The sequence below is a fragment of the Cydia amplana genome, chromosome 13 (genome assembly GCF_948474715.1).
Source record: "Cydia amplana chromosome 13, ilCydAmpl1.1, whole genome shotgun sequence".
Taxonomy (NCBI): Eukaryota; Metazoa; Arthropoda; class Insecta; order Lepidoptera; family Tortricidae; genus Cydia; species Cydia amplana.
Genome location: NC_086081.1, coordinates 5,668,619 through 5,691,490, shown reverse-complemented (window position 1 = coordinate 5,691,490; position 22,872 = coordinate 5,668,619). Strand labels below are relative to the sequence as shown.

Here is a 22,872-nt window from a genome sequence, read left to right as displayed (position 1 = left end):
ATTCATCTGTTTTATCTGTCATAGTGGCTGTCACTTTTAAACGAGTGTGTGTATTGTGTGTAAGTTCACGATATGCAATAAAAGTGCATCCAATACGGTAGTTCAATCTGTTTACCGATATATCGCATATTTAAATCTGTTTAATCCGCCGTAATGTGGTGTGCTACCGATAGATTTACGACCCAATCCGATTAATTTACCGACGAGCCGTAGGAATTTAATATCATTAGGTTCCAGTGAAATATGTAAAAAATCCACGAATTCGAGGCGTATTCCGGTTTACGGAGGAATTTTCAATGATGTCCAATATTAGCATTTTGAGATTTTGACTCTTGTAAATTAAAGTTATAGATAGTATTTTATCAAGAACAAAGAAAACGAGTCACATATTACAAGGGTACAAAATAAAATGTATATTTACGCATGTTATAAACATTCGTGCATTCTAGCTAATTTAATTAAAGCAGAAAGTGTGTGTAGGACGGAATAAACACGTAATACCTACATACAAAGTTCGTGCCCCTATACATATTTTATGTAAGAGAATATATTATTCAAATTTGTACAAAATTGTGCAAATTCCAGCCACATTTTTTACTTCTTTGCAGAACAAACAATGTCTTTCACAAAGTAATTTGCAATTTTAAATCTAATGCGTATTATCTTACAAAGCCTTTTAAACGTCTGAGCTGGAAAATGAAACCTGGTTAGTTGAACTATCTAAGTTGAAAATGCCGGGGAAAACTTCTAAGAGTTTAAATGAGATACAAAAGTTGTGTTTTCTTGCAACTATATTTAAGCTAAATTATTTTGATTATTAGATTAATAGGTTAATTTGCAAACTGGATTTGCAGAAACTTTTATCTTTAGGGACATGGAAATGTTATTAATATAAGATTCGATATTATCAACGAGTTGAAAAAAGTTTTCTAAGATGTTATATAAGTATTTTATATAGGTGACAGAAATAGTGTAGCGTGTCATTATAAACGTCATATGTTCATAGGAAGTTGACGTTTTGACACTGTTAAGGCAAATTTGCCAATGAATTGCGCAACTGAAGTGGGAATGGGCCGGCCATATCTGTCGAAGGGATGACGACCGATGGCGCCAGCGAGTACTGCTCTGGAGACCTCGACTGGGAAGCCGGAGTGACGGAAAACCACGAGCCAGATGGTCGGACGACATTAGAAAGACGGCAGGGCCGACCTGGCATAGAACCGCCGCGTACAGAACAACATGGAAATCCATGAAAGAGGCATATGTTCAGCAGTGGACGCAAATATGCTGAGAAGAAGAAGAAGAAGAAGAAGAAGGCAAATTTAGCTTGGCCCGAATACCGTTACTATGTATTTACTGAAATAGGTTAAAATTAAACTTTTCGCTTTTACTGAACTCCCTTAGCTTATTTCCACCTTTTGTAGCGAGAGCTACCTACACCGTACACAGCTCCGTCTATAATATCGTGGCGAAAAATCCGTAGGAGAGTTACGAAAACATTCACTACATATCGAAAACGCTCACTACGATCGATATTCAAGCACCTGTGTCTTGTAGAGAGAGGTTTATTATTTAAGTTATGCTTAGAGTTTGAAATTATATTTGCACACTTGCTTGCAAGCAAAATACACATTGTACAGTCACGCTCCGTGATTGTTACGCCATTTAGGATTCTTACTAAATTGGACATTCCATAGCGTAAGTATGGAACAACCAATTTAGTTAGTACTCTAGGAATGGCGTAACAATCCCGTGTGGTGACTGTACCTGAATAGTTCTAACACCTTTTGTTACAGTATTTATTATTGCAAATAAATGGCTGATTGATTGGTAAAATATGTACTGATAATACATAATACTGAACGCGAAAAGACACTATGTACATAACATATTCTTGCTTCTTTCAATATAAATATCTGCAATGTACCGCTTAACTTGACTACTGAAACAACATGTAAAAAAGAAATGTATGTCTGTGCACGAAAGCATGTGACATTCCTTTGAAGAAATGAATCTCTTAATCTCTTTTATTTCCGAGGATTTTCATAAAACGTGCACAATTTGTTCGGATGCTAATTTGAACTCTTGAAAAATATTGTTCCCGTAAATTCCATGCTTAGTATGGTAAGTAAAAAGTAGAATTGAGTGTAAGGACAGCTGCGAGTATTAAGTGCTGCGCCTCTAGAGTCTAGACTTGCCAAGTGAGGTTCTAGGGTTGCCAATTCATTACATTTTGTATGGACTCATTTGTGCACACATTTTATTTGTGTCTAAAAAAAGCTTGAAATGCCGTTATCCATCGAATTAAGTTTTAGATTAATATTCATTTAAGTATTTAAAAAAAAAAATAAGTATAAAAATAAGCGATAAAATACATAGTGTCCGACCGAAACATGTTTTTTTGCCGAAACCGAAACCGAAACCGAATATTCGGCTTTGGCTCTAGTTTCGGCCGAAACCCAAACCGAAACCGAAACTTTTGTAGACTTGTTAAAATCGTTGAAAAAATGTCATAAAACCGCTTTTACACACATATTATGGGGCTGTCAACACCCAATGTCCTTGAAATTGATGTTACTTAAGCAGTTTTTTATGAAAATTACTAGAGGTAGACCAAGATAATTCTGCAACGATTTTGATAAGTTGATAACACACGCAGTGCAAGTGTTATTTTAAACGTCAAAACTTTTATGAAATTATGACGTATGCTATCAAAATCATTGCAGAATTTTCTTGGTCTAACTATATTCATTCACCAGTCAAGCTAACATGTAGACACAGGGTCAACCAAAAACGCGAGCGCAGCGAGCGCGAAATTTTTTGTTAACAATATCGCAAGGCCGGGTACCGATCTTCACCTGGGCCGAAAAGTCCGAAGTGCCCCATTGAGGCGAACTTTCATGCGAACTCAAAGCCGTGCTTAAGGCTTCAGGATAAGTAGTTGAGCACAGACTCCAACCAATGTCCATTGTATTCAAAAGCGAGACCGCAGGCCGAGCATGGCGCAGCGAGGCCAAAGGCTAAGCTGAAGTAGAGGACATGTGGAACACAAACCAATGGTAAATTGAGGTAAAAAGTGAGGCTAGTTTTCTTATTATTATCTTGCCCAGGGCCCAGTAACATGCGACAGTGCTATCTCATTCACTTATAGGTATTGACAGCCTCTTAAGACTGCGTCAACCGTCCAGTGGCGTCCTCATTAGTGGAATTGTGTTTTATAATAAACCAATTAATGTCTGTACCTAATATACATGAATCAGTATATGTAGGTATTAATATTGTTGTCCTACTTATTCCCCAACTTTTGGTCTTTGTCCGAAGTACCATTTCGTAAGTTTCGGCCCGGCCGAAAGGTTCGGCCGTTTTTTGGCCGAAACCGAAACTACAGCCGAAACATGATTTTTTGGCCGAAACTGGCCGAAACCGAAACCGAACCTTCGGTCGGACACTAAAAATACATGATAACTATAATAACATCAATCCTAACGTTTCTCGCTATATACCTAGTATTGCATAGCACAGGTTTTATCATCGATTTTATAGATGGATAGCAATTTTTAAAACTGGTTATGCAATTTAGTATACTGAAAAACAGTTCCTGCAGCAGGTAAATCCATTTGAACAAATACGTACGACTTAAATTAATTGCATATATAAAACGGTAGTAACCGGAGACAAAGTAAAAGAGTTTTACGAACATTAAGTGCGGCGCGCCACTAGACTTGCCAAGTGATGCTGTAGGGCTGTCACTTCATTAAGGTTTCTTTTTTAATTCGTTCATCCGCCTGTGGAACGGGTTTGAAGTACCCTTTTATCTTTTCCGCTGCCTTTACCTAAGTGGAAGAAGTTATGAGAATCTTATCGAATATTTTTTAATAGGTATCGATTATATGTATAAAATATGCATGCAAAAGCAAAATGCATGGCGTGGAATATCAAATCAATCCTTATGTTGAAGCTTTAAATACCTTTTATAGTAAAAAAATCAAAGTAAAGGGCAAGCAATAAGCAAGGCTTTTGAAAAATAGGAAAAATACGACTATAGATAGGCAAGTAAGTACTTGATACAGATCAGATCAAGGCAAGTTTTTGAACATTAAGGGGGAGAGACGTAAAAAAAAATAACTTCGATGAAAAAAACAACACCCTCAGACTAATAAAAAGTACTTACTTGTACTTAATTGTCCCAGTTTTTTGTCATCAATCGTCTCCTCTCTTCTTTTGATAATATCTTGAATAAATTAATTATCAGCGCGGTTTCATTATTTCCTATAAAGTGCTGACAGCGACCCTAGCCCGTGTCAGCCTCACGAGTGGTGGCGCCATCTACATGCATTAACATAAAAAGGAAAGTTAGGTGGATTTTAATTCGCCTGCCTGCTTAAGTCCTAGCTTTGTTAATTAACATCTAATTTAATTTGTGCCCAGTAGCTTCATGTCTATAGGTAATAAGATATGTACAATTTAGTAGTAGTAATCACTTTATTGTACACTAGCTGTGCCCGCGGCTCCGCCCGCGTTGAATTCGGTCTGTGTCAGTAAGCTAATTCATCCCTAATTGGAGGCGGAACTTGAAGTAAAGTTGACAGATGGATACAATTAAAAGGATATAAATATTATTCTTATTCTTTAACTTTGTTTATTTTTCATCATAAGTTAGGTTATTTATAATATTAATATAAAAGTAAAATATAAAAACACTTACAAAACAATAAAAAATACATATATAAACACATTATAAAAAAACCTAACCTAGGGTGCCGCCGGCAGCGGGGCAAGGCCCAAGCTACCGGTGGTCAGGGCCGCAGAGAGAGGAACCTTATTCTTATTGTTATAGTCTAAACATAATTAATAACACTTAAATTAAAAACGTAATTAAAAAATTTGGCCTAAGTCGTAGTCGCTCGGTAGGGTGCCCAGAATGCCACCTTTATAAAAGTAGTCTTAGCCCTTAAAGTCGTATTAAAAACGCGAGCGCAGCGAGCGCGAATTTTTTTTAATATAAAAGAGGAGAGAGAGGACTATATGTCAGTGAATATCTAATGCGAAAGCCGAAGGCCGAGCTCCATGTAGGGCCGAAGGCCCGAAGCGTCCAGGCTGTCAGTGCTTAAACACAGAACAATGGTATGTGTCTAAATGCGGAGGCCGAAGGCCGAGCTCCGCGTAGGGCCCAAGGCCCGAAGCGTCCAGGATGTCAGTGCTTAAGTCGTAGTACCTAGTAGTCGCTCGGTAGGGTGCCCAGAATGCCACCTTTATCAAAGTAGGCTTAACCCTTAAAATTGTATAAAAAACGCGAGCGTAGCGAGCGCGAAATTTTTTTGACAGAAAAAAAAATTGAGAGGCTATGCAGGGACACAGCCGCAATGGTTTACATGAAATTTTGGTGTGGATGTCTAATGCGAAAGCCGAAGGCCGAGCTCCATGTAGGGCCGAAGCGTCCAGGCTGTCAGTGCTTAAACACAGAACAATAGTATACGTGTCTAAATGCGAAGGCCGAGCTCCGCGTAGGGCCTAAGGCCCGAAGCGTCCAGGATGTCAGTGCTTAAGTCGTAGTTAGTAGTCGCTCGGTAGGGTGCCCAGAATGTCACCTTTATCAAAGTAGGGTTAACCCTTAAAATCGTATTAAAAACGCGAGCGTAGCGAGCGCGAAATTTTTTTGATAGAAAAAAAAATTGAGAGGCTTCCTACGTCAGGGACACACCCGCAATGGTTTACGTGAAATTTTGATGTGGATGTCTAATGCGAAAGCCAAAGGCCGAGCTCCATGTAAACAATACTCGTAGTATTAATGTAGGTTAATGTGTGATAGACACATTTATAAACGGGTCTAACTCGAAATTTATTTTATTACCTTTATTTACCGACGTTTCGACACAGGTTTCACTGGTCGTGGTAGCGGCTAACTGATATCCCAGCAAAATGTCAAAACAGAGATTTGTGCAACTACCTGACGAAAATGAATGTATGAAAAAGTTTGGGGTAGACATCACATTTTTAAACCACCCACTACACATAATGTTAATTATTGTCAATAGACCCGCGATAGACCCGTATGTAAATGTGAGTTAATATGTATTTACAAAGATGTTTGACATTGACTGAGAAAAATGTTCCTTTTTCAAAGTACACAACAAAAAAGTTTGCACCTCTTTCCTTAGTTAGCGCCATAAGATTCAGGTGCAAACTTAACTCAATCGAGTGTGGTGGCTGCCCCCCCTTTTAGGGGTTGAATTTTTATAGCCTAAAATAAGGCCGGGGGTTTTCTCGACAGATTAGTTAAGTTTTCATCTAAATCCGTTCAGCCGTTTTCGCGTGATGCGCGGTCGAATAAACAGACAAACAGATAAACAGATAAACAGATAAACAGACAAACAGACAAAAATTCTAAAAACTGTTGGAACGTGTTCTGTTATCGATTCTAAGTATCCTCAGCCAACTTTTTTTCGAATATCTTCCATGTACAGACTTTCGACCCTCTTCAGCTTTATTATATGTATAGATAGATAACATAGCCCTACATAAAATGTAAATTTAATATGTACCTAGGTACCTAAAAGGGCCCACAGATTACCAGTTCGAATCAAATTCCGAACAACTGACAGGCTGATATCGTCCGGCGAACTGGTAATCTGTGGGCCCCTTAAGAATTCGTTTTCTTAGTATTCCAAAAAGTCGTCAAATTGAGAAATGATCTGTACCTAAACGGTAGCCGTGTCGTTGTTACTTTTGCAAGTTAAGTTCCCTGTGTTGCAATGCAGTTAAAACTGTTGACTTTTAACATAGCCCGTAAAATGCGGCACTATTTTATTCAACAGGGCTGCCGAAGCATTCCGGCTGCCAGTTGGCAACCGTTAAAGTGTTCTACAAGGTTCCAGAGAGTTCTACAGCGAGCTCTAGCCCACCGGCCTTGACTGTTGAATGCCGTTAAAAAGGTTTTATTTCCTAGCCTTCTTGGTGATGTTAACTTCGTTAATTTGGGTAGTTGGGGGCGGAAATGCGAAAATGGAAGTGTGTTGCAAAGGAAAAAGAAAGAAAATACGTTACAATCCCGACACGTAATACGAAACACAACTATTCTAAATGTGAAAATCGTGAAAGTTTGATTGAATCAAGCAAACAAGGACTGTTTATGTTTAATATTTGGTAATAACATGCTTTTTCTCCTAAAAATGGGTAGGTATAAAATGGCAGATTTAAGTACCATTTTGGAGTACCACTGAAGCTATGTTGAAAGCAATACAATAAATACGTCAGTTATATAAAAGACTCACTCTGTATAGTATGTATAATTTTATTAAAAAAAGGAAATCCGCTTTTCATATTAATTAAATGTATTCTCAACTAGCTGACTTTTAGCAACAGGAGTATATTAATTTACAAACTTCCATTTTAGTGGTTATATCTTGTAACTTATAGCATATTTAGTAAAGTTTTAGTAATATCAGCACGAAACGGCTGCAACAGTTGCTATAATCGCCGCTTAGGACACTCTTTACTGCAGCGACACCACAGATTTGCAGAATAAATACACCATATTTTAAGACAAATGGCGACCGCAAAACCGGCGTTGCGTCCAAGGTTAGGACTTAATTAATTAAGGCGAAGACTCAAAATGTAGTTTGGTTGAAATCTTAATGCCGAATTTTTGCCCAATCATTCGTGTTACATTTATTTCCTTCATATGGCAGATGAAAGTGACGCAAGAAGTGCATCATAGCGAGCATCATGAAAGTTAACATGCGCTGCTGCAGGTAATATAAAAATTATGTATGTTGCATACGTGGACGCTTCAAAATACGGAGTCTATAAGAAGTAGTCAATGAGCAAAACTCTTCATTAAACACCTAAAAAAGTAAACCTTAAAATGTTTACTTAAAAGACGGTTTTGTCTTTTATATTTAAAACTACATCGACACTGTTTAGAGAGTTTTATAACAATGTTCAAAATGTTGTGTAAGCCTCACTCTCAAACGCAAACCAGCAAAAGACATCCAGAAACTGGTGTTCGCGTTTTATAACAATTTTAAAAATATAAAACCTAACGTTGTAGAAGTCTTTACTCTTAAAGTTGTAACAAACCATTACGTACCTTGTACAATCTAACTAGTTTACAATTTATATAGCTCCATTCGAAGTAGGTACTAAAATATGAACCAAAACTTATAAACCGAAATACCGACGGCACTTCGAAATGGAATGGTTATTTAGATTCGAGTGCAGGCAAATCCAATGCGGAACGTCTAGACAGGGCATAATGTTATTTTGACAAGGTGCTATTTTACTGTAGGGTAGGTAGCTGTAACACCTTGCTGCTTGCATGTTCAAGTACTTTATCGAACTACAGCAGTATGAAGCTTGCCAAAGCTTGCAGAAGTCGTTCCGTTCGCGTGAGTTTGGATTTTATTGTTAAACATACATTCTCACATAATTATATTCGGCAACATAAGAATATTGTATTTATTGCGCTGTTACTTTAAGTTAATATCTTTAATATCAAATCACTTTAACCAGATTTTTTCATACTAAGTGTCTAGTTTTTATCAGTCTTTAGTCGACTTACGTGATTTCCTAAAATATAAGTTGTAGGTATTTTGTCCACCCAAAAGAGATACCCATATCAAATGAAAATCAGTTTATCATTAAAAGTCGTTGCATTCACAACTACGATAAAACGATGTTGTAAAATAGATCGTTACTTATGTAGGTACAATATGGTAAAGCTTTAAACAAAAAAACCTATTTTAAAATAAGTAGGTACCTATTAACTATGAAAGCCTTAATAAAATGCATGAAGTTTCTAAGCCGCTAATATAAGAGTCATTATATTAAATAGCCGCAACATACATGCACGTCATAAATACTCGATGCATGTTGCCTTCTTATCGTAAAAGCCTTACGGCGGTCGCACACTCAGAGTAAGATTTTTTTTGGTACCTATTGTATATTCAGATAATATAAGATAAGATAAAAGATAGTTTATTCAAGTAGGCATAATTACAATGCGCTTATGAACGTCAAATAAAGCTAGGTAGACCGGCTCCAACCCTACACCTCTGCCCCGAGAAGATTTAAGTCCCCCCTCAATTGGAGAAGGGTATCCCAATATGGGACCCGCAACAAACTCGGTTCAGTTTAAGGATAATCTTAAAGACACTTTAGACACTTCTACTGTTAGCATAAGGCAACTATAAGACAAAGTGCCTTTAGATTACATCTAGGAATTTGCCTAGGTGATTTTATCTTTTGACTAACTAAACCCCAGGAAGATAAGTGAAGTTAGACAAATTCACTTGCGTTCTTTATATTTTGTTTATCATAGAGACAAGATTCACCGTCAGATCGTAAGGGCTCATTTAGACGGTGCGAGAACTCGCATGCGAGTTTCATTACATTGCGTCATTTGATCGGTCGGCTGAATTGACGTAACCTCAATGGTCCGCAATGTAACTAAAATCGTATACGAGTTCGCGCGCCGTCTAAATGGGCCCTATGAGAGAAAGCAGAAAGACGATTCTCGATGCCTGATTTCGCGTAAGCTTTTTCTTTTTTTTAGGTCTATAGAACATTCAAACACTAAAGTGTCATTCAATAGAACTTGCTAACTATGTAAACAAACCGCCATACTAAAATTGACACTGAATGTCAAATTACTAGTAACTTTTGTTTACATAGTTAGCAAGTTCCATTGAATGACACTTTATACTATGTGTGCTTAAAACTTTTCAAACTGTGACTGTACTCGAAAAACATTACGTTACCTACTTCAACAGTGGACAAAAAGTAAAAATCTGCTTCCCTCCATGCGTCTCAAGCTTATCAATTTATGCTTGTATTTATCAATGTTACCATTAATCTTGGGGGCGAACGACGTTGTAAACGCGCTTTTACGTGCCCTGGTTTGTTGGCGGGTTATTATAATTAATTGTACGCCATATTAACCTCTAATATAACCTTCGATAGGTTTTATGTTGACATAGACGGGTCACGTTAAAGAAAAATGAGGACGTCCCGAGTATAAAATAAAATTTCGATAAATTTGGATGCAATGGAAAAAAAATCGGACGAGTCGGACTCGCCCGCCGAGGGTTCCGTACTTTTTAGTATTTGTTGTTATAGCGGCATCATCTGTGAAAATTTCAACTGTCTATACAGCCTGGTGACAAACGGACAGTGGAGTCTTAGTAATAGGGTCCCGGTTTTACCCTTTGGGTACGGAGTATGGAACCCTAAAAATCATGTTATCACCTAATTCGCTTATATAACATTCACAAATTATTATCAAAATCACTTTGACGGTACGAGATCGATTTTTAGTTGGCTTAGGCGAGAGGTATTGCAATATTTTATAAAAGCATGCCTTTACTTTTTTTAGGCCAATTGGGAATGACGAACTACCTAAAACAGAATTGTCTTGATTTAGAAGACTAAACCATAATAAAATTATCAAAAATACCTACATTCTCTTCCAGTGCAACAAATAGCCTCCTCGTGATGTTACAATCTTGGTTGTACCTATATGTATAGACAAACTGATAATATGATGACGACATTACTCATCACCTTGATATATCAATCTCTTATTTATTGCCGTCGCAATAACATTAACTTGACCGAAACTAGGAAAGTTTGAAGTACATTCGTTTAGGAATCGTGTGAAGTCTCCGTTCTCCAAGTTTCGCAATATCGCCACAAGTGTGTGCGGCCACTGTTTGCGTTAATATTAAATCTTGGAGTACTGTTGAGGATGAGCAAGCTGTACTTTATCGAGTCGATAACTGTACCAACAAACACTTTAGTGATCAGTGATCACTTGATTTGACAAACTGGGAATTAAAATAGAAAACGTTCTGAGAATAAGACTTGTCTATGAAAGTCCCCTTGGGGTTTTTTCGCGTACTTACTACGTTAAGCTGCTAAGCCTCCTTTTATTGTAAACAATTGTAGATGCTCTCGTAAACTTGATATTTGTCCTTTTTCCAGTGCCGTTTCATTTACGAAATCACTTTGACAGTTCTAGGATAAGTATCCATCTGTGGTTTTCATTATAGGTAATTATAATGGTTAACACAGTTCTCTCATTTTCTCTTGATAATGATAAATGTTTGATGGGTGGCAACATTTGACGGACATCAGAGCAAAGTTGACGGTTTCACAGTACAAGCCAAAACGTTGGCTCTCAACATTGGACATAATGAAGACAGATTGAGTAATAATTGGCTATCATCAGCGCCGATTAATTTCGCCCAGCTTATTTACGCAGCAATCGTGATGTGATTTATCACAATGCCTGGAAATATTAAGCTCTTCATAATAAAACGAATGAACTCAAATAAGTTGTAATCTCAAGCAGCAAAAAAGCGCTGTATGACACTCCATAAACGCTGTATGCTTTGGTTTCGAAAATTCCCAGAATATCCAAATAAACTCTCCAAGTAATTATTGTCTACTTTAATTAGACTTTTTGCGGCTTTAAATTCAATTTACCTATTGTTTCGCCGGCAATTGTAGGCGTTGTAATAGTTAGTTCTAGTGCGGTGGTATATAGCGGCACGATTCCAATTGTTCTATACCTACGAGTACATTACAACCACAGCAATAACTGCAACACAGACATAACTACAAGTTGCCTCGTTAGAGACTGACGGCAGTTCGCATTCGAGATCGTATTAGGCATAGTTTGGAGTTCCATTTTGAGTTTATTAAGGATTGGTTCTTGAGCACGGGCGTAATGGAATATTGCGTTTCTAAAGTGTTCATCTCTCCACTGTTTATTACTGTAGTGGATTAATATTGAGAATACTCACTGTTGCTGGGAGCTACTGAAAATGGAAATCAAGTTGATTATACAACAGTGATATGTATTTAGAACAGAAGACAAAGAGTCGTTATGAGAATTAGATGACTATCACAGAAAGAGACAAATACACGATAACAGCTTGCGTTGAATATTATGGAATTTTTGATTGAATTGATTTCTTTGGAGCGTTTTAGGTTGTTTTCTGGGTTATACTTATTACGCAAAATTATTTGGCATTATTTTGATTTACTTACCCAAAACTACATCGGGACCAGTTTATGGGCAGTATGTAATTCACAACCATAAGTACATTTGGTTTCAGTATCCTTTCATCAAGTAGGTACCTACAGATATTTAATTTTTGGTTGTCTATGTGTGGTACAGTCGCTATCAGATATATAGGAGCGGCCGACAAATATCCGAACACGCCTCTATTGTCAAGGCGTTAGAGTGCGTGTTCAGATATTTTTGAGCACCTCGGCCGCTCCGATATGTCTAATGGCGACTGTATCCAACTACCTATATGTTTATTTACCCATAACTCCGAAGTTGCGGGACAGTCGGCGAGCTAAGAGGCATTATGTGTAACGTCGGACGCGCGAAGTTCGTGTTGCGACTCGAGTTTGCACTTAGCACCCTGCGCGAGCTCGCAACTGTTGATGTGGCTTTTGTTTTATGGTGTCATTTAGAAACTGCAATTTTTAACAGACCTTAGAACCTCGCAGAATCGTTTATAATGGTTATTGACTGTTGCAAATTACAATCCGAGTTTATTTCAATCTTAGAATGTGTAGAAGTGGAAGGTAAACGTGCCTTTAATATACTTCAAATAATAAAATTGGGAAGGAGAATGAGCGAAATCAAAACTAGCGGAATTAAATATTTTATATTGACAGCAAGAATAACAACCATCTGTCTCTAGGGACTCAGTGCGCCTACGGGCGGCGTGTGTAATATAGGTAGGTACCTACATATGGCTGTCAGCGCTGCAGCCGATGGCCGATCGTTAGACCGCGTGACCGTGAATTTACAAAATTTGTTAGTAATAAAATACAATCATCATCATCACCACAAATGTAATGTTTATAGTGTATCTTACTCGTTCAATGATTAAGTACATCTAGTTCAAGTGTTTGATGAATTACGCATTGAACATGAACAATATACTTACCTAACTTTAACTATTACATTTGTTAAAAATTATACACATTTGTACCTAATTAACAAACTTGTCATATTCGGATCTTCACGTTTATGTACTTTAAAATTTTGCACGTGCTTTACGCACCAAATAAAACACAATTTACCGTAGGTACCTACACTTATCTGCGACTGTTTTTGTGCAAAGATTTTCGAAATCAGCCTTGTTCAGTCGATCCCAAGCCAGTCAGCCCATTTAGCGAACTCGCTTACCGGCAGAACGACTCTGTTAATTAAGGACTTTTCGCTCCGCCAGCCACTACTTGGCTAATTTGCTGTATTTACCCAAAACTTGCTATTTCGTTGTCGAGTTTATCTTATGTTCTGTCGAATAAAATTTAAGTCGCACCTGGATTTCGGCGGGATTTTTTTTTAATTTGGGAACTATGTACGATGTCTTGAAGCCTATACGGTAAAAAAAAACAAAATGTATAAAACCCACTGTCAATCACAAAGTAGAAGTTATTTACCTGTATAATTGTACATAGGTACGGCACTCGCATCGTCCGTGTCCTGTACAACAATACAATATGTATTGTTTGCTTTGTATTGGCGTGCATTCATATTTTTGCAGCGGTTGTACCGAAATATATTGCTATCAGCATCCTTTTTTGCACTGCACATCGGCTTTATCATTAAAACTGACAAAGAACTTTCCAACACACAACACCTATCTAGTTTCTAGGCTCCACAAGGTATTTGCCTGTTTCCTATTCCCATTTTCTTTTCCTATTTTTTTCCAATCCGTGCCGCCTGTAAAACTCGATTCCTTTTTCGTACTCGATCAATCTGTTTGCCGGCTTTATTTGCTGGATCATGTGACTGCATCAAATGTACTTTGAATTTATCGGGTTCAACGTACTTTGAGTACGGAGCATGTGGAAAAAGGTTCGTGGAGGATTAGGTTTGAGCACGCTATTGAAAATGTTTACAGAAAATAGCTTAGGTAGACATGGTAATACTCGGATCTTCAATAAATAAGCAATATCGAAAATGTATTACATTGAAGATAAACAAACTAATTTACAGTATTTTGTTTACTCTACATCAAACGTTACTATATTAAACATTAGGTAATTATTTATTATACACCTGCATTTCTTTTAAGTTTAGTAAATACGTTGAAGAGATTCATATGTTAAATAGAACAAAAATTTGTTTTCGCTGTATAGTTTTACTACTAAAATATTTTCTTAAGTGCTACAAATGCAACAAGGTTCGGCCATTAGCTTTTCCCTTTGTTCACACAATGTGACTAGTACAATATAATTATAATATAAACTGCTGCACTGCTTTAATTTTTCAAACCTTTTTGCTAAAATCTTGTACTTCTGGAAAGTATTGAAACACTGGTCTTGCAAGCATACGGCGAAGTAGAAAAACTTAAATGGCCTCGTAAAATTGCCAAGCAACGCTGCTATTTCCATTAAAAAAAATCATTCGTTTGCCAATTAGCAGTTGAAATAAAAAGTTTTTTGTAGACACACGACGAATTTATAACTGAAAATTTGTCTCTAAATCTTTTTCCTATTATGTGCCTACCATAATAAAATTTTAAAAGTGGGCTAGTATAGTTATTTTCGATACAAGTGGGCTAGAATAGTTATCTTCGATACAAGTGCGAAAAAGAGGAAATTTGAAACGAGTGGCGATAATTTAAAACACGACCGAAGGGAGTGTTTTAAATCGACACGAGTTGCGAATTACCTATTCGCACGTGTATCGAACAACGTTTTACAGTAGATATGGCACTTTAAAGTTGCGACATACGCACGAAAAGTGCTATTTTACGCACTAGTGCGGAAAAGTATAGCCCAATATGTACTGTAAAAAGTTTTACGAAATTTTGGATAGAAGTACCTACAAGTGAAATTTTAAGATATTTTGATTTCGTGCTATGAAAAGTTTCGCCTTTGTATACATTGTAGAAAATAGAAATTTGTATATTATTCCACTGGAGCAATAACTATAAACCTGCCAAGCAAAATTGTTGCAATAAGTAGTGGCACTCCAGACAACCCGTTGCCCGGTGAGTGACCTCTCCGGTAGCATTTCCTTTATTCGAAAACTGCAAGGTAATCGGACTTCCCCTAGTCTAGAGTCTAGACCAATCAGGCATTTCTGTCATACTAACTTATGCACCAACTTTGGGTCCATTCAGTCGAGTAGTTTGGATTCTTGACAACTACTTACCTACGGAAGTTTCTCGAAATGTTGGAAGTGGGCTGACGAATTATGTTAACATAAGTTCCTTGAATATTGTAAAGGTAAAGGTATTATTACAGTTTGTCTGGAAAAGATCGCTTTTTAGCGATAAGACCGCCTGTGTTGTTAGCTAGTCTTAAACTTGTATCTCGCTTTCTGTGTATAAATATTTTTACTTTATGGTGGACAATAAAGAATAATAATATTAAAAATACCTACTTATTATTGATAAAATTACCTATTTATGTAAAAAATACGTCACGCATCTCTTAAAATGTATTGACGCCAGTAATGAGCTGATACATACATTTATCCATATCATTTATTGGCCTTATTGATTTATTATTTGCATCAGTCAATTGGTCTTTAGGTATTTTGTTACGTATCTTTCGTATATTTTCAAAACGATTGAAGTTGCAGTTTTTCGCTTTGCTATTGAAGAACTATTGGCGCAAATATGAGTAGGTATTATTATACCTACTCATATTGTATAATATTTTTAACCATGCTAAACAAAAAATCTATGTCACCCGAATTCGCGGGATGGGACAGCCAAGTGAGAAAGGATGACAATTCTAAATTTCTACCAACGATAAAACTTTTACACCTGTATTTTACAAATTTGGCGCTTCACAGAAACGGTTGGCTAGACTAAAATAAAGATAGAAGATAAGATGAAAGATAGTTTATTTAAGTAGGCATAGGCATATTACAATGCGCTTATGAACGTCAAATAAAGCTACACCGGCTCCAACCCTACCTCTGCCTCAAGAAGACTTAAATCCCCCCTCAATATGTAATGGCTCCTCTACACGATGGGCCAGCGCCGGCCACTCACCGGCCACTCCAAGGGACGCATTTATGCGTTAGAGGGAGCAAGTGATATTGCTATCTCATTCTACCGCATGACTGAATTAGAAAACTGGTAGTTTACGATAGTATAGTTTGTAGCTTTCTAATAGACCCCGAAGGCTAATCCTATTGTCTATTGTTAAGAAAAACCGCTCGTGCCACGTGCCACAACCACCTGCATAAAAAATCGGTACTTCGGTTACTGAGTGCCGGCGAGTCGAACGCTACAGAACCAGTCTAAAATGTGTCATCGAGATGCGTAACAAAGGCGCGTTATCGGAGAGAGCACCTACACTGGTTTTTTGAGCGTTGGACTAGCCCGCGCTCAGGTGCCGAATAGAATAATTAGGACCCTTTTTTGCAGGTAAGTAGCACGTGCGGTTTTACTGAACAATAGACAATAGGATAAGCCTTCGGGGTCTACTAGAAAGCTACAAACTATATGTCCCTTGTTGCAGGCAAGCAGCGGGGCGGAGCCGCAAGTGGCGGTCCTCTGCGAGGCCAGCTCGACGTACCACCCGCAGTACATGTCCGCTGCTGGCCGGTGGACGCCCGATCTCACCACCAAACCGCACAACTGCTTGAAGGACAAGATGGAGATTCTCGACTACTGCAAGAAGGTGAGGTGTGCTTTTTACACACTTTTATTACACACTTTAATGGGGAATTATCTATGTAAAGGGACCTTATTGTCGATGGCGCTTACGCCGCACAGCGTCGCGCGGCATTTTATTTATATCGGAGCAGCGTTAATAATGGCGTAAGCGCCATCGACAATAAGGTCCCTTTTCATAGATAACGTCCCTTATATAGCTTCACTGCGTATATCCCTTTGTATTTATGGTGCTTCAAATCTTGTAACTTAAATTTGAACCACTTCCCGGTGTCTGATTGAGTTGAAATTTTACATACTTCCGTATTTGCGATGAGAATGCAATAATAAATGCTAACATGGAGCTGATCTGATGATGCAGTCGGAAGGTAGCAAACGGAACTCTTCGATGGGAAGACAAACACATTGAGTTTAGGCTCATTTGAAAGGTCTTGACACGTACTTGATATACATACAAAGTACAGTCGGCAATAAAAGTGTGTACTTATCAAAAAATATTTTTGATAGTTACTAGTATCGTTGCAATTTTTGTTATACCACGAGTTCCCGAGATAAAGGGTCTTGACAGACAGACAATTGGACGGACTTACGGACAACAAAGTGATCCTATTAAGGTTTCCGTTTTTTTCTTTTGAGGTACGGCACCCTAAAGGATTTAAGTTAATGTGACTTCGTGAAGCGCATAAGCTACCCACGCTACCCATAATATATAGAGTTTCTGTGGAAAGAGAAGAGTCGTGGAATGTATTGGGCCCAATACAATCTACGACTCTTTTCTTTCCGCACAGACTCTAGTATTACAACATTAGTAATTTCTCAAGTATTAGGTAGTTTGGGAGAAATGTAAGCGTAACTGGAGCGCGGTGGATGCAAACTATCGACTCCTCCGCTGTGGGAGCTTCCAACTCGATGGTTTCTGTCTAAATCCAATCAAGTCTACTCGACGTCAACTAACGAGCTCGAAGTTTGAGCCGCATGAAATATTCGGGTTTATACAAGTAGCTTTGGAAACAATAGCTTCTATCAACAATAGTAAGAACAATGTGTATTTATTTATATATTGCATAAGGCAACACGATGTAGTAAAAACAATAAATCCGTCAGAAGCGAATGCACTATATACCTAAATATAGCTGGTCAACCAAATCTTGTCAGTTTAAAAAGGCGCGAAATTCAAATTTTCTATGGGACGATATCCCTTCGCGCCTACATTTTTCAAATTTGCCGCCTTTTTCTACTGTCAAGATCTGGTTGACCAAGTATAAGAATCTCGGGCAAAGTTTTTTTACATTCAGCTATTAACAACGGTTAGCATTAGCACATTAGGGTGGAATCACATCTGTCAGCATCGAGCCACATTTTATATATGAGAAATTGCTCGTTAGTATGAAGATGCGTACGCATGCTTTCAGCTTTCCGATGCGTACGCATCTTCATACTAACGAGCGATTTCTCATATATAAAATGCGGCTCGATGCTGACAGATGTGATTCCACCCTTAGGCTTTTTTTAGCTTTTTAGGTAAACCGTTAAACCCTTTAAGATTCTAGTTACCTAACAAAAATGTCTTCCATTACAACTAACAAGTGTCTACATGAAGAACAAAGTGTACTCTTCTTGAAGCCTTTGATTATTTCGTAACAAGTATGTATAGGTATAATGTAACAAGAATGTCTTTGGTTACAACTACCAAGTGTCTAGGATAAAGAACAAAGTGTACTCTCGATATTCTTACAAGAGTTGCAAGCCTTTGATTTTTATCGTAACGGATAAATAAAGTTCATTTTATCCCGTCAAGAAACAAAGGAGCATCGTTCTCCAAGTTCTCCCGTCGACTAGAAACATCACAGGCCAAACTTTAATTTAAAGGATAAAAGTTTGTAAAAACCCCTCTACCTGGGCCGAGTAAATTGTGTTTAAACCTCAGAACTGGAAGCCTTTAGTCGAAACAACTTGAATAACGAGTTGACCCCGTTGCGAGTTTTAACTAGAGTTCATAACTTTTTGCATTAATTTACCTCATGATTTCAACAAGACTGGATTTTTACTAAACGTCTTTTTTATCGGGTTCAGAGCCTTTTTCTGGAAAAAATGTAACAAAAAGATTTTCATGAACCCTTGTGTCTCTTGTTAAGTAGGTATATCTTTTAATAAAGTAATAATGTATTTATTTTATTTTGGTGTTTTACCGCATATAATCCCTTTCTCCCATATCTATCACCACGCCTGTCACGTTCTAACAAGTATGTAAGTGCGAAAGTGACGGGCATAGTGATAGTCGATATAAAATGGAACCGTGCTGAGCCCGCAGGATTAATACGGGCATTTTCTGTTAAGCTGCATATTTTAGAATAACTTTAATTTTGAATAATCGGGATATTGTAGCAAAACGAAAACAGCAATAAATTTCAATCAATTCTGTTTCCATTTAAATACAAAACACCCTAGACGGACAAATATTAAAACGGGTCACTGAATTTCTATTTATAAAATCGGAATCAACTTCAAAGCATTCGCGTTCAGGTTTTAGTTTTTGATAAAATTGCGATAATGGGATATCCTTGCCATTGCATCGTGACGTAGCCTGATTCTCGCTGCTGCTGCTGTCGAAATCCGAAGACGTAACCTTTAGGTGAAGTGAGTTCAGATCCTTCTCCGAAATAGCTGGCTGAGCACTGAGCGGACGGCCGTGCGTGCCCGGGATCGCGGATATCATTGTTACTAGAGAAATGCCTCAAGACTGTTCATATTTGTGGCTTTCCATCGGTGAAAGGTCCTTATGCTTCATCTCCAATAAGGACCTTTTTATTTCTATTGGTATTTCTGATGGAAACGTCCGTATTGCACTTGAAGCGTAAGGGCGCTTTTGTGTTGGAAAGCCACTTTTTATGGCAATAGTATTATGATCTAAACAAGCGCGACGAATTTTCAATAACTCCGCTGGCTGAACCCACTGCACCTTAAAGGTAGTGAAGTGACTATTGTTTTGGTTCTAAAGGAGTGTCTATATACTGATTAATAAAAATGAGTCATACAGCTGATTTGTGTTCTCAATCATCATTCTTCAATTCCAGGTGTACCCAAGCCACGACATCACGAACATCGTGGAGGCGTCCCACTACGTGAAGGTCAGCAACTGGTGCAAGCTGGGCTCCGGCAACGCCGCCAAGTGCAAGGTCACCAGATGGGTCAAGCCTTTCCGTTGTCTTGGTACGTGATGCTTTATCAATCAATCAATTTTATTTTGCTCTAAATAAGTAATTTTACCTGATCTTTGGAATTAGGATGATGACTGAAGTGATTTATCACTAATAAATAAAATAATAAATAGAAAATTGGAATAACGTAAAGTCTATTTTTTTATTCGGTAGACTGAAATGACAGTTAATAGTATGAAATGACATTTCATGTTCATACTATTAACTGTCATTTCAGTCTACCGAATAAAAAAATAGACTTTAGACCTCTGTAATTTATGGATACCAAATCTATAAAATAAATCGCGAAAACCTTCATAGTTTAGGTGGTTCGATAATACTAATATTGCCTACTGAGAAGAGTGATTTGAACTATCTACACAGACTTTGCAGTAGCACGTCCACACTTTGTCACTTCATAGTCCGTGAAAAGTTAGTTTAGACGAACTCTAGGAGTAATCATTAAAAGAGACTTAAAGATTGCATGCTAAGATAAAAATCATAGACAACATTTACGTGATATAGTTTGCAATCATAAATACGCATAACGTTTAATAATCAAGTAACATATTGTTAACTAACATTGTGCGTTGGACTTTGTTAACTACCAATTTGGTGGCAGAAGGTCCATTCCAATCGGATGCTCTGCTGGTTCCGGAGAGCTGTCTCTTCGACCACATTCACAACCAGAGCCGCTGCTGGCAGTTCGCCCGCTGGAACGCCACTGCAGGCCGCGCCTGCGCGCAGCGTGGTCTCCGCCTGAGGACCTTCGCTATGCTCCTGCCTTGTGGGATCAGCTTGTTCTCTGGAGTCGAGTTTGTGTGCTGCCCGAAGCACTTCAAGGGTAAGATCCTTGTTTCTTTGACTACCTACCACGACTGTCATCCTGTTCGACCAGATCCACAACAAAAGCTGCTGCTGGCTGCGCCCATTGGAACGCGACCGCGACTAAGGAATTTCACAATGCCAAATCAGCTTGATTCTCGTTTATTTTTTGTTGTTCTAAGCATTTTATTATTATAAAATAACTAACTATTGTTCTCCACAATCTGATGAAACCTTCTAAGTTGTCTAGGTTTCGTGCAAATGTAGTTTAAGCAACAAAAGGTCTAATTATCCATGGTAAGGTAGTGTGACCTTTCAATTGCATTGCATTGCAATTGCAAATAAAAAATATTTTAAGTATCAATAAATTTGAGACTGAATTTTGTCTTGCTATTTCGCTTGTAATATCTTCTTTTTCTATTACAGAGAACGTGAAAATGCATAAGCCCATGGACGTCGGCGTGCCCGTGAGCCCGGGAGGCGAGGAGATGCTGGCGGCCTCAGCGGCCATGGACGAGCGGGACGATGACTTGTTGGACGACGATGACGCGCTTGATGATGATGACGATGACGACACTCTGAACCTGAGCGATGACGATGATGACGATGCTGATGACGGTGAGTTTATAGTTAAAGTGTAATTTTTATTATACATTTCCTTTGTTATATTGTAATTTCATCTAAACTGTCATTGATATAATGCCTATTGTAATATAATTTTTAAATAACATATACACATGTGCTATAATGACATTTGTTATATTATATTTTTGTATAACGTAATACTTTATACAATTTTATCAAGTATAAATACATATATTGTATAATTTTTTTGTCATATATCATTTAATAATAACATAAAAATTTACATATTACTTCTTTTGCTACATATTTTATTCTAGGGGGGTCGCAGTTCTAACCTAACCTAACCAATTTTTTCATGGATTTCGATTCTGCGGGGGCCGAAGTTCAAACCTAACCTAAACCACTTTTTTGCTAGGTATTTCATTTTACGGAGGGTCAAAGTTCTAACCTAACCTAACCCTCCTTTTGCTAGGTACTTATTTGTTTTTGTGGAGTCGCAGTTCCAACCTAACCTAACCCATTTATGTCATGCAACTATTATGCCACACAAATAATTATACGACATCACTTGTTATAACAAATAATATGCTTTAGAGTATGTAATAATTATGGCAATGTATATTAGACGAAGTGTAAATATACCTTATGATTATGACCATTATACCAATAATAACATTATGTGTACCGTTAATTAGGTATTACGGTAGTATGCCATTCATTACGTTATTCGAAATAACGTTATATCAAACTATAATATATAAAAAGTAATTATAAAAAATGTAATGCGAATGGTCCGCTTGTATTATGAATTCAGTAGATAAAGTTAATCTCAGGAAAGTTGTGTAAGCTTTAACACACTCACTACCTTCCATTTCTGGGCCAAATTAATGATATAATACACAATTTTAGCGACAGCGGCCGGGTGATAAGTTATCTTTGGCGGATAAACTTATACTAATTTATTCCGTGTTAACTAGTGCTTATATACATTCGTGCAATCATAATTTTACATTTTACTTTATCTACGGCGATTCAAACATTATCTTAACTGGATCAGCGCATTCGCTAACTTCTGTCGAGTTTATAGTCACGCGCTAATAATAATCTGCTGTCCGGCATAACAATATTTAATTAAATCTCATTCCGTCCCAATACTGTTTCAGACATGGATGAAGATGAAGACGCGGATCTATCTAGAGACGATGACAATGAGGACGATGATTATACAGACGGTGACGACAACGCCTGGCCACGGCCCGAGTCCTCGTCCGCACCATCCACCACCCCCACTACTACTACTACCACTACCACCACCACGGTAAGAACTTGTCTAGAGACAACTAATAGGATTAGGGTTGCGAACCCCTCAATAAATAGTCTACTTGGTACACAACATCCCTGGAGCCAACGCCTAGCCTCGGCCTGAATCACCAAGCACCCTGGACATCAGTTTATGAATTGTCTTTTAATAGTGTCGATAGACAATAGAAACTGTTATGTGGGCGTTTTTTTTTTGTTGTCCCCTACAATTTTTTTTTCAAATTTGGGATTTTTTATGTTATTTCTACTCAGATCACAAGCTCTTTCTATCCTAATAG

The 22,872-nt window shown here is 37.7% G+C and overlaps 1 protein-coding gene across 3 annotated transcripts in view; it reads left to right on the top strand.

Annotated features, from left to right (window-relative positions):
* Positions 1–22,872, top strand: part of LOC134653408 (amyloid-beta-like protein) — a 208,313-nt gene that overhangs the window by 174,188 nt on the left and 11,253 nt on the right. For 2 of the 3 annotated variants that reach the window (XM_063508762.1, XM_063508760.1), the window contains 5 exons: positions 16,513–16,674; positions 19,742–19,877; positions 20,487–20,708; positions 21,116–21,307; positions 22,438–22,592. In XM_063508762.1, coding sequence (XP_063364832.1) covers positions 16,513–16,674; positions 19,742–19,877; positions 20,487–20,708; positions 21,116–21,307; positions 22,438–22,592 — 867 coding nt within the window. The remainder of the gene's footprint in view (positions 1–16,512; positions 16,675–19,741; positions 19,878–20,486; positions 20,709–21,115; positions 21,308–22,437; positions 22,593–22,872) is intronic. The other variant, XM_063508761.1, reaches the window with a different exon arrangement.